This window comes from Melanaphis sacchari, unplaced genomic scaffold (assembly GCF_002803265.2).
Source record: "Melanaphis sacchari strain LSU unplaced genomic scaffold, SCAv2.0 Contig64_pilon_pilon, whole genome shotgun sequence".
In the NCBI taxonomy this organism is placed as follows: domain Eukaryota; kingdom Metazoa; phylum Arthropoda; class Insecta; order Hemiptera; family Aphididae; genus Melanaphis; species Melanaphis sacchari.
This window is the reverse complement of record NW_020271462.1, coordinates 26,126-39,185: the sequence shown is the minus strand read 5'-3', so window position 1 is coordinate 39,185 and position 13,060 is coordinate 26,126. Positions and strand designations below refer to the sequence as shown.

General features: G+C 25.1%; 2 protein-coding genes across 3 annotated transcripts; one reads left to right on the top strand and one right to left on the bottom strand.

Annotated features, from left to right (window-relative positions):
- Positions 1 to 2,334: 2,334 nt before the first annotated feature.
- On the bottom strand, positions 2,335 to 4,529 carry LOC112600372 (cleavage and polyadenylation specificity factor subunit CG7185-like). Its single transcript, XM_025347567.1, has 6 exons — positions 4,455 to 4,529; positions 3,832 to 3,996; positions 3,482 to 3,709; positions 3,150 to 3,381; positions 2,454 to 2,855; positions 2,335 to 2,393 (listed from the first exon to the last, which is right to left on the bottom strand). Exons 1-6 carry the CDS (start codon positions 4,527 to 4,529, stop codon positions 2,335 to 2,337), a joined length of 1,161 nt encoding a protein of 386 aa, XP_025203352.1.
- A 2,197-nt stretch (positions 4,530 to 6,726) lies between these two features.
- On the top strand, positions 6,727 to 10,162 carry LOC112600471 (nuclear transcription factor Y subunit alpha-like). Of its 2 annotated transcripts, XM_025347707.1 has the most exons (6): positions 6,727 to 6,822; positions 7,341 to 7,577; positions 7,655 to 7,763; positions 9,437 to 9,564; positions 9,662 to 9,793; positions 9,861 to 10,162. In XM_025347707.1, exons 1-6 carry the CDS (start codon positions 6,820 to 6,822, stop codon positions 10,053 to 10,055), a joined length of 804 nt encoding a protein of 267 aa, XP_025203492.1. In that variant the 5' UTR covers positions 6,727 to 6,819; the 3' UTR covers positions 10,056 to 10,162. The 2 variants fall into 2 exon arrangements, with proteins under 2 accessions (XP_025203492.1, XP_025203493.1); XM_025347708.1 differs by lacking the exon at positions 6,727 to 6,822 and having other exon boundaries at positions 7,379 to 7,577; positions 9,466 to 9,564.
- The last annotated feature ends 2,898 nt before the right edge of the window (positions 10,163 to 13,060 follow it).

Below are 13,060 nucleotides of genomic sequence, written 5' to 3'. Positions count from 1 at the left end.
AACTATTTTTTTATACAATTCTATTGTTCAACATGTTGATGCGCATTTGATGTATGATAATTTGGTGCAGGTAAAACGGACAATGCACTAACGATAACTAGCGCTAATGCACAAATGATGTACGATATTTTGGCACAGGTAAACAGACGATGCGCAAATGATGTACGGCCCATTTAGGGTACCTATATATACAATTATTTACACGTTTATTTTAATTATTAATATCTACTTATTTACTAACTTTATCGGACTAAATTATTTTATACCTATGACATTCGCGCGTGATCATTAGGAACCCATAAAAAAAATCCTACTAAAATTGAACCGATAGTAAGTTATCGAGTTTAATTTACACAAAAAAAGCGCTTACAGTCTTATATAATATTAGTATTTAGTACATACACGATGAACATAATAATGGATAGATTGTTTTATATTTTAATACATTTAAAAACAAATCAAGTTTACCGTGTCTCGTTAATATTAACATTTTTTTTTTTTTTTTTTGAGGAGGAAACTTACGTGTTTTAACGATTTATGATCGATAATGTAATCATAATTTATCGGTCAAAACTGGTTTCGAAATCATAACCTTTTGGAGTTTACATTTAATACGTAAATTGTTTATTGCTATTCGAATAAATGGACTTTATAGGGTACCCTTTTTTTCACAATCAATAATACTTTTGATATGTGATTTCGATTAGGCAAAAATAAACATGTGACATCTAGAAATTTAAATGTTACAGCAATAAAGTTTATGATTTTTGTAAACAGCCAGACAGTGTAATAGGCACTATAATATACGTTTACGTGTTCGTGGTCATGTATGAGCTCTTCTTTTAAATGCGAATCTTACAAAATCCTTTATTTAAGTGCATTTAAATTATAGAACGAACTATGAAGGCACTGCCAAAATTCTAAGTATCAACTTATAATTTTATCTCTACGTTGGTTTTATATATCATCAGGACAAAACCGCTTAATATGTATAGAATAAGTTCGATAATGAAACAAAACAATACGAGATTTTTTTAAATTTTAATACGAAATATCAATAATTATAGTTAATCTTATGACAAATGTCTGATATTCGAATAACTTGGTGTGTTTGGTGATAAAACGCAGAGACAGTTATTTATAGTCTATACCAAATATTTTTGCAGCTTCTAAATAATATACAATAAAAATTCTCTTAATTTTTTGAAATTTTTTTTTTAGGTACTCTATTTCAAAATACGTATTTTTATTTGTCAGCGTGCTTATTGTTCTCAAGATATTTACTATATTTTTTTAACATTTAATTTTTAAAATTTAGCACGAATGTATATATATAAATTATTTTTTTATTTCTTATAAAAATTAAATTTAATAAAATCCTATATTTTTTTTTTTAAGAACATTTATTCAGGTACCTATCCTAGATAATAAGGAAATATACTTCATTATTATTTTCAGGACAGAACATTATATTATCAAGCATTTAAACGATCAAAATGTATTAGTATTGAAAAAATCTAAAAACAGATTACAATAAATCAATTTAATCCCAATGTAATTTATTATATTAATTTTAATATTCCTATCAACAATTTATGTTTTATATGGATTTTTCAAGTGTTCACTCTGTATTGTATATTTTATTAGAGCGTAGGTATAAAATATATATTGATTAAATTGTATATAAAATTATACCAACTTTATTTATGTTTAGAAGTTCAATTCAAAGATTACTTCCACTTTTCCTGCGATATCAATTACTATTGGAATCATAGTTAGTACTTTTCTATTTCTTGTTAGAAAATAATTCATAATTAATAATTATCAGTTTTTTTTTAAAAAAGGTCTTGGAGAAATTTGACACTGTATAAATACTCAAAATACTCAAATACCCCTTTTCCTCTGTAATTATAAGTACATTTACACTAATGTATTCTCATATAATAATTAAAGCTAAAAAAAAATCTATCATAACTATAAAGTATAAAAGAATTGTGAATGAATAAATTAGCCTGTACATCAAAATAATTTCTATTATAGATAAAAGCTATGAAAAGAAATAGGCAATTGGTCGAAACAATACAACATTATATTATTGTATACATAAATTTAAAGTCTTTTTTTTAATAATGTAATAATTTTTGGTCTTCTGTTTTAGTTTACTGTAATAGTTTAAGATAGTCGAATATAATATAAATACAAGTTCAAAATTAGTAAATGTCATGATGGATTATTTAAGATTTAAAGTTATGCATTAGTTATCATTATAAAACTTAAATCTCTTGGGTGTTCCGTGTATACCTTTTATCAATGTAATCATACTTATTCATGGGATTAACTGTGTTCACGTTTTGATCTCCTATATGATCTACACGAAGGCGATTTAGACAACTCTAGAATATAAAAATTGAATTAAATAAACTTGGAATAATAATACAACTTTAGAAAGTTACCTTTCTTTTTTTTAACAACTTTGGTTTGAATTCCACGTATTGTGTTATACAAAGTACACACTAATGTTTTACTGCGGTCATCGTTAGCTATTTTAGAATCTTCGATCAATGCTATTGCTTCATTCAAAGTTTCGATTGCACTGAAGTATTCGCCGTTAGTAGCATTAGTTATAGCTCGTGCTATAGCAGAGCTAGACACAATTCTATTCCTGTTAATAATGTAATTTATTTCTGTTTCTGTCATTTTAGTTTTATTTGTGATGTGAGATCTATAATAATTTGTAAAGGAAGGATGATAATCTTTATACGAATAATTTTGAGAATATGTGAGAGGTACGCTAGTTTGATTGAATATTGTTGGATTAACTGGTGCTTGACAATGATAACTTTGATTCATTTGACCTGAATAGAATATTACCATAAAATTGATTTATACAAGGACTTTAGTTTTTAATACACTTAAAATGAGATATTTTGTAATAATATAATATTAAACTATTTTTAGCCACGAGGCTTAAGAAAAAGTTTAATAAATAAAACAGACAGTTTCACTCACCAAGTGAATTCCCAACTCCTATAAGACATTTTTCTGGTGTGACCTATAGACGAATAATACCAAAAAGAACTATTAATCAAAAATAACAAAATAGATTGTTAAAAATATTATACAATACAAAATACTTACAAATGATTTACCTATTTTTTGTTGATATGATCTGTTCCATTGGTTTTTATAACGTGTGTTTTGTGGATACTGTTGGTGCGTTTTTGTATATTCAGATATTGATGGAATTCTAGTATGATAAGGCTTACCTACTGATGGAATTTTTAATGACTTTTTGTTAAGATTTCTAGACATATCTCTCATAGAAGATATGGTTTGATAAATTGATGAAAGGGAAAGCCGAGTTTCAGATTTTGATTCAAACTAAAAAAATACAAATTTTAATATAATATTCATTAATTTATTATATTACCTACTATTACGTTAATAGTATAATAATTTGTAAATGTAAATAAATTATCACCATAAAATATGCACTTGAAGATGGAAATGTAACAACAGGTTGTCGTCCATAGATAAGTTCATTTGGTAATTTCTTCAAAATTCGATTTAAACTTTTCTCTAATTCTAATGTAACAATACAAAAACCTTTTGATTGGCCATTTTCTCGATTTTCAAAAAATTGAATATCAATGATATCATGTACTCCAACGTTGATTATAGAGTCCATTATATCTTGATCTGTTGTCCACTATAAAAATGACATAAATTTGATTTTTTTTTTTAATTTTTGAACAAAACGGTATGATAATAAAATGGCTTAAAATTTTAAATATCTAGACATTAAATTATTTAACTGTGTATTTAATTTACCCAAGTCAAATTACCAATAAACAATTGGTATAAATTAGAATAACTGGTTTTATTTGTCACGTCACTATCATCTGCCTGTGAATCATCATTGGAACCAAATTTGGAGTCATCAGTAGTACACTTACCAAGGGAAAAATAAACAATATGATTAATGTGGTGATAATTCTAGAATATAAAGGTATAACGGTATAAAACGTGATTACCAATTTATATTTAGAATAATGTGTAGTTTTATGGGTAAATATGGTATAGATTGTTAAGAGATTAGATTAAAGTAGCCTAAAAAATCTATAACTAGCCAATGAATTCTGAAATTTTCTAGCTAATTGTACTTATTTACTTCATAGTAGTAAGTACTTGATGTAGTATATAGTATACTGCATAATATAAAACCAATAATTATTTATAACACAGAGAAAAAATAGTCAAATTAATAAGTAGACATTCATGAAAATTTTAATATATTATAGACTATGGTACCTACAACATTAGCTTCGTGAATCTCATAGTAAAATGTTAGGAAGAACATCCAAGCCATGTGTCTACTATGAACCAAAACCGTTTAGTATGTTTATCGCGGTACCTATTTACTTTGTAGATATTATTTTTTATGAAGCAAGTACCTTTTTGTATTGGTGTTCCAGTCGATTTCGGTTTTGGGCGTAAGAGTCTTGATTCATGTCAATTTTAATCTCCATTGTGTTACCGAACAGCGGTTGTGAATGGTCACAACTGCTCGCGAAGTCTTGTATTGATCTTCGGCTGCCTTCGTGGGGCAACAGACAAACGTGTACCTATCGAAGATTATTGATAGCAATTAGGTATGATGTATACAAATTTGTTCTGTTATGGCTGACAATGACAGTTGGTGACTCAGGTAAAGTCAAAATGGTGTTAATTGTTAAATATGAAATTATTTTGCATCGTTCTTGCGTGACAGCAATCTACAATTTTTTATGGGGTTTTTTTTTTTAAATAAAAATCGTTTTGTATTCATAAAGTAGAATCAGATTTCAAAACAATATTATTACTGCGGATTATCCATTTGTAACGTTTTATTCGTGTTTATAAAATAACGATAACATGACTACACTATTTATAATTATATATGTTTTTATTGTTTATTAACCAGCAACGTATTTTGTAATATTGTGTACAAGTAATATCATACCTACTTTATTTTATAGTTTATGTTTCTAACGTTCACACATTCATATGTAATGAAGGTATATATGTATCTTCAAATGTACATAGATAGAAATGTTTCAAGATATCGAGTAAACCTATGGTGGACGGGGGTGTGCATATGAACCTTTAAGGTTATACTACATCCCTCTAAGGGCTCAGTGGGCTCTTACTCTATAGCAAATAAAACTAAACTTACTAAATCGTCTTAGATATAAACATAATATTAGAGTTAAAATAAACTTATTGACGACTTGTTAATATTATGTTTATAAATATATAATATATAATATATTAATATAACAACAGACTTAAATGACCATTACTAACAAAAGTTTTTTTATTATTTTCGTCCATTATTTATTTGATTATTGTTTTGACTCAGTTGGACAGAAAAAGCATTGACACAATTAGGTACGACTGCTTAGGAATTGCGTTCCTGGTATAAAAATTCCTATTTGTGATGTACTAATTGCGTTCCGATTATCTGATATACCTATTTGATCAATAAAAAAAAAATCTAAGTCGATATTCAATATAACTATTTTGTGGATATTTTTTACTTATTCTTTTATTTTTATATTTAACAACGAAAACAATATTTTCGATGTACATAATTAGGTACGTATAAGGACTAATAACAATACTTTTAATCTACATTTAACAATATAATATTTATTCAATATTGCTATTGACAGTTCTAAATCTGTATTAAATGGGAAGGAAAATAATTTATTAACATGGACGAAATTAGTGGGCATAGTTGATAAATATTACCTGTACGCAATTAATGTTTAGTTGTTAATTAATATCGGGATGCAATTAGTCTAGTCGATTAATGTTATTGGGATGCAATTCGTATGGAGAAAGGATCTTGGGACGCAATTTGTTTGCACCGACAATTACGATTTAAATCTAAGGGAGTGGTTTTTTGTAACCTCACCTTTGTGAGAGAGGGACTAAAATTAGAATCATAAAATATTTTGTTCTGAAAGAAGCAAAGAATGTATTTGACTTACAACAATGTATTTTTTATATGTACGTGTTATTTACTATTGTGAGCCAAGTTGATTGTTGAAATTATTAACTTTAAGGATTAAAATATATACGTCTATCACAATTTATTTTACCTACTAATATTTTTTCTTTACATGAATAACACAGATTTATTTTCCTATAGGCTATGACAATTATAAAATAAAAAGTAGGCAAGTGAGTATACCACCCTCAGTAGTTTATGTTTAGCTTCGTTAAACTTTTAATATCGAGTAAATCGACTTATCGTAAAACTTAATGATAAGAATTTTATCTATGTTCATGTGAAGAATTTTTACAATAATTCGGTTTTTAAGTGTGTTATGACTTATAAGCATTTTTAAACAGTACCTACCTACTGTTTTTATATACCTACGCAAAACTAGATAAAAAATCGAAGTGTTGTAAAAAACGTACACATAATAAAGCATTACATTTTGTAATAGGTCAATTTACTCTTATATTGAAGCGAACAAAGCTAAACGCAAATTGCATAGCGTAAATTTCCTATGTTGTGCGTTTGTGCCTTGTACAACAGAGACAACAAATGTCAGTGTTACGTCATCTGTTTTGGCTAGCGGTTATTGATAACAATTGGAGTAAAGCCATTGGTTGTATACAGTACCTATCACAATACTAACATTATTGTCCCGTCATCGTCGTTGTTGACTCTAATTCTTAGTTTTCATTAGTCATTACTTGTAATTCGTAATCTGCATTTAAAATTGTTCAGTTAATAATTTTCGAACACAATTTATCCGATCATAAATGGTGAGTTCATTTTTAAATTTGTTTACAGAAAAATATGCTGTATCATCAGCTACTACAGTGTAAGCCGCGAGGTACTCAATTCTTATGTTATATAAATGTCATACTAAATTCTTATTAACTGAGGAACAGACCTATATTATACGATTTATGGTTTATGGTTTGACGACAAAAAGTCTATACACTGATTCAACATCATCTTCATTTCATCGTGATCATTATTAATACAAAAATCCTCGTTTATCATGAGTTAGATAAAAATTCATAGTTATAACATTAATTAACTTGTATGTTTAACTTACTAGGTATATGAAATTCTACAATACATTTTAGATGTATTTTATTCTCTTACTCGCTAAAAATGGTGTCTAGTGTCATAATTTTTGACTTATAACTTCACATTTTACTAACACTTATAACACTATACACTGTTACTGCAGTTATTATTACAATTTTGTTCTTATACTACGACAATATTTTTCAATTTCAACTATATTTTCACTGTTTGGTACTTCCTATAGGAATATTTCATGAATCAGTCTATAAAAGAGGAAATAGTCGACTCAGATAATCATGTGCCTGACATTCAAATGAGTGCACCGTTCAATAACCTAATGCAAGTTTTACCAACGAGTCAAATAACACCAAGTATCCATGGGCAACAAATATTTATTCATTCTGATGCTCAAAATTCAAACCAATTGTTCCAATGTAATTCACAGAACAATCAACAATTGCAGCTATTACAACTACCCATAGTAAGTAATTTCCATTTTCCATTTGTTTTTTTAAAAATATTTTAAACATTGACCATAGTTATATTATTAACACGTAGTCAGCACAACCACAATTTATTCAATTATCAAATGGGCAAACATTTATTTATCAACCTATACAAGTTGGTAATACACAAGTTATTGCTCAGCCACAACCACAACCAATGTGTATGTTTCATTATATAAGCAATTAAGTATTATAATGCATGTTTCAGAAATAACTTTTTTTTTAAACCTATTATAAGTATTTATAAAAATTAATAACTGAAGATCTAAGTTGCTGAAAAGTTAATATATATAATTTTTTACAATAAAATATTAGTTGTAGTTACATTGTGGTATTAACAATTAGGAAATATTTATTTTTCAATTAACTATAAATAATTTACATTTAACTAGTAATGTACAAAACTGAAGCTCTGAATTGGTGGTATTTTGGGCTGGAAATTTAAATTTTAAGTGGTTCCCAGTAAAATTGTATTTAATAGAGAAAGTTTTTTTTAGTATTTATGAATCAACTATTATTATTATTCTATTGCATATTAGATTTTATTAAATAATAACGAAAAAAATGCTGTTCAATTTATGTACAATGAATACATTTAAAACTTATGATTTCATAGTTGGTAGTTGGTATTTAATTATTTTTTTATTAATGACAAATACTAAAATAAATGAATAATTTTAAATGTCAATTTATAATAATATTCCAGCTTCTAGTTTTTGAACATATAGATAAATATATATTAAATGAATAAATTTTCTATCTAAAAGAAAATCTACAGTTAAATTCGAAATTAATTTTCCTTATTTTTTACTAAAAAATATTTTCTATCTGTTATTGAAAATACTTGATATCCAGCTATACTACAAATGTTTAAGATTTATTTTATGAATATAGAATATTTTTTTTTTATTGCATTCAAATTAAAAAAAAAGTTTTTTATTTAATATTAAAGAAATGTATTAAATATAAGTTAATTTAGTACTCACATTGCTATTAGGTATGCTAAACCATAGGTGTGCGCATGGTTGCAGCAATTGATAATTTTATTGTACCTGATAATTTATTTTAGATTTTTCATTTAACTGGATCAGTATAAATAAATCAATATTTATAAAATACTTCATACTAGATAATGAACAGTTTTAACAATTTTATTGAAACATAATTTAATGTCAGAAGTATGTACAAATACAGACACAATTTTGGTTCATAATTATTACATTCACTAGTGATAACCAATTAATTGGGGTACTGTGATTCGTTTTTAAAAGTCTTTCATCACTGATCTATTTGTTATGAAAGTGTTTAAGAACCATTAATTTTATCATATAGATAGATGTTTTTAATCTGGTTATATATGTTAATAAATAGTATTTTACTCAACCATATTATAATAAAATTATGTATGAATATATAACTTTTTATCTTTCATGCTTTTTATCTGAATGGCTATATCACAGTGCGGGAAATAACAAATAAGTAGACTGCTTATTGTTCTACCTGGTCAATTAAAAATAGATGCTACTCCAGACATAAATTCTTTACATACCCTATATTTTAAACATTTGTGTTGTATTTAATTAATCCAGAAAAAATATTTAAATAAATTATACTTTTTTAAATAACTTAGTTATATTGAAAAGTAACGATTTAAGTTGAGTTTATATCATGTAAATAATAATGATGCTACAATTAGATAGAATTTCTAAAAAGTGAATAGTTATATTAAAAATTAATAAAAAGAAATGCTTTAAATCTTAGCTTGCATCAGTCTGTCTTTATCATACTTTATATTTTTATATAAACAACATATTTATGCTTATTACAATTTTAGTAATTAATATAAATGGAAATATAATGCAGTTGAATAGTACAGTAAATAGTGATTCTGCGACAGTAGTTGCTCAATCGGCCACTACTACTACTGTAGAACAAGAAGTTCCTCAACAAAATAGATTAATGGTATGACATTATATTTATTCATATATAATTTAAATAATAAATTATCAATTTTAAAATTATACCAAATAATAGTACTAATATTATAAAATTTAAACAGGCACCTCCAAAATCAGAATCACCTGAAGAAGAACCCTTATATGTAAATGCAAAACAGTATCATAGGATAATGAAAAGAAGGCAAGCTAGAGCCAAATTAGAAGCTGAAGGGAAAATACCAAAAAATCGACAAGTATATTAATACAATATCATTAAGAATAAAAACCTCATAATGTTATTAATTGAATTTTTAATTTTAGAAATATTTGTATGAATCTCGTCATAAACATGCTATGAATCGAATACGAGGATATGGTGGTCGTTTTCATTCGGGATCATTGAATAGAATACAAAATATGTCAACCATGGAGATTGAACAAAATGAACAGTATAAAAGTCCAATAATCAAGCATTGTTACTCTTTGGCTGTTAATCAAACATTTGATGAAATATGATACAGACGATTACTGTTTGATTTGTAGTATAAGAATTATGAAATTGTTCTTATTATCTTGTAAATTAAATTGAAATTTGTTAAACAACGATTTACTTAAAATAGGTATTAGGCATGTTTTAGGAATAAAAATTGTGTTAAATTAATTTTTAATCAAAAAATAAGTATTAATAGCTCTCTTAATCTAGGTATTGTAGGTCATTTTTGTTTTTAAATTATAATAATTATAATAATATTAACTACATGCAATGATTTGTGTATATTGCTTTAATACTTATTTTTAAGTATATTAGATAAATAAATACAAAAAATTAAATTATGTATAAAAAATCTCAATTTATAAAATACTTTTATTAATAAGTATATTTAATATTTACATATTTCTATCTATAAATTTTAAATTTATATAATTAAACATATTTGTCGGGTTGCATGATAATCATTAAATATTGAATAAATCACTAATAGCACATTATTGAATTAGTACAAAGTTATTTATCCACTAAACGTTTGTTAAAAATTCATTAATTATTTATTAAGTTATAAAATTATTATTTACCAGTTAATTAAACTAATGGTTTGATTTTGGCTCCATGAATTTAAGTTAGTCATTAAACTTATTATCACATTGTCATCCTGCGCTTTTACTTATTTAAATCAAAATAACTAAAGAGGTCTTGTCACTTTTCTAGTGAGTGATAGGTTTCAGACTTTAATTTTTGATCTTGGTATCAGTTTTAAGACTAATGCATAGTAATAAAACTGTTACTATAAAAAAAATTTAAAAGATTATGCTCAATCAAAAGAATAATTGATAGGAAAAATAACATTCATTATAAATACATATAAAGAACAGTTTTATTCAACCTGTCAATTGTGTGCTATTATTATTATAATTTGATGAAAATGAATTATTAATCATTAATGATAAATACAATTTAATATTTACTACACAATATCGTGGTTATTTTTATTTTTTTTTCAATCTGATACGAAAATCTGACTATGTTTAGATTTTAAATACTATGACAATGTCCTATCGACCATATGTATTCTTCTAAATTATTATTAATATTTATTAAAGTTGGGGTATTAAGTTAAATTGTTTTTTAAATATTTTAATTTCGTTTCGTATAGTAGTTGCTGATATTTATTAGCTTATTTTGGGGATGAGCATTTTTCAAACTACAAATTTTCTATTTTTTTTTTTTTAATGCATTTTGATTTTGTTGTTGTTTTCTTTTAACCTATGTGATCTGTCAGTGATTTGGTTTTTTTAAAACAATTTCATTTAGTTTTTGAGAATAGATTCCAGGAGGTTTTGGTGAATTTTTATCATTTTGTTTGGATGAAAATGTTGAGATAAATTGGACAGTCATTATTTCAATTAATTATCTTAGTACTTTCCAGTTAATTTTCTTGGCAATTTAAGCATTGGATGTTGTCATGTTGATTAGTCATGATTAGAGCTTGAATTTTAACGACTAGAATTGTAATAAAATATGTAATTAAAAATGTCAAAATATTCAATTACATGCATAAAGTATACAAATTAAACTTATATTTTTAATAATTGTATGCAAAAAAAGGATTAATATCAATTAAAAAAAATTATATTATACTTTTTGAATATGTATTTAAAGTTATTTTATTGTTATATAAATAGTTATTAAATATAAAAAAATTATTCATTATTTTCTGATTTATTCAAGTTAAATTGTATGTAAGTTAAGCTTTTTAAGTATTAGGAGAATTATGCTGTAAAAAAATTATTTTTTTGATATTTTTAACTTTGTAAAATTTTCAATGCCCTACAATACGTTTTTATTTATTATGAATAAAATTTCTGTTCCATGTCTACAGAGTTAATCAGTATGCAATTGCACTGCTTATTCTGATATCAGTGTGATTTTTGATGTGGCCAATATACTCATTTATATTGCTTATGTTGGAGTTATTTAAATTGGTTTCTTACAAACATAAGATGAAAAGAGTTTCTCTACTTAGTACCTACAGTATCTCAAGTAAAATTAAAGGAGTTTCACCTCTCTTTGTTTTTTGTAAAATTACAGTTAACAGATTTATACATTATATTGCTTATATAATACATTAAAACACTATATAGTACCTATATAACATAATCTAATTTTCTTAGTTTTTTAACTAATTAATGTAATTCTTCTTTAACTGTCAGTGAGATTTTTCCATTAGCTCTTAACTTAGTAAAACCATTAAATCAAGTCTAAAATAAATGGATTGTCAAAATAAAAATTAACAATAATTTTATTTTAATATCTAAGTAATATTTTCACTTATTGCACTTCATAGATAAGTTTTCAATTCTTTGAGACGAGTATGTATTCTTTCAGGATTGGATGCTAATAACGGTATTTAGAATTTTTAAACAGAAATATATATTAGATAATATTTCTTTATTTCATTGTATCAACGATTCTAAATAATATTTTGAATATTCTGCATGTATTTGAAGTTTTAAATGCCATTTTTATGATTATTTATCCTGAATTATTTACTAGTAAGCATCAAAAAAAAATTTAATAAGTTTATCAAAGTTGTTTGAATAAGTTCTAGAGAATACATATTGAAAGCTTAAAAAACAAATTAATTTTCCAAGTATTAAAATTAAGAAAAAATTATTATTTAACAAACTTTTGAATATTTTTTATGACATAGAAATCTTGCTTTTAATTACTGAATGTACGAGTCTGTGTATGGAATAGCAAAAGACATAATATTAAGTTTCTGATGTAAGATCCATTTTACTAGGGTTAGCTTGATGATTGCTTTGTTGATTCATATGCCTAATTATAATTGTGATCATATTATATTAGGGGTTTTCTTAAAATGAATTTTTAAAAAAGTTATAGAGCTTTGAATATGTTGATTGTTGTCTAGTATTTGGTAGACATTTTTACTTCAGTTTCTATAAATATTTGTTTGAAGTTTTTATCAATATTATAATATAAAAATTGAATTAATTGAAAC

Bases quoted from the DNA above. Each gene is read 5' to 3' on its own strand.
- LOC112600372 (XM_025347567.1), bottom strand. From the start codon at position 4,529: ATGGAGATTAAAATTGACATGAATCAAGACTCTTACGCCCAAAACCGA. The intron at 3,382-3,481 runs GTGATAATTTAT...GTATTTTTTTAG, and splicing joins CTTCAAGTGCATATTTTATG to TTTGAATCAAAATCTGAAAC. The intron at 2,394-2,453 runs GTAACTTTCTAA...TTTATATTCTAG, and splicing joins AGTTGTTAAAAAAAAGAAAG to AGTTGTCTAAATCGCCTTCG.
- LOC112600471 (XM_025347707.1), top strand. The intron at 9,565-9,661 runs GTATGACATTAT...AAATTTAAACAG, and splicing joins CTCAACAAAATAGATTAATG to GCACCTCCAAAATCAGAATC. The intron at 9,794-9,860 runs GTATATTAATAC...TTTTAATTTTAG, and splicing joins AAATACCAAAAAATCGACAA to AAATATTTGTATGAATCTCG.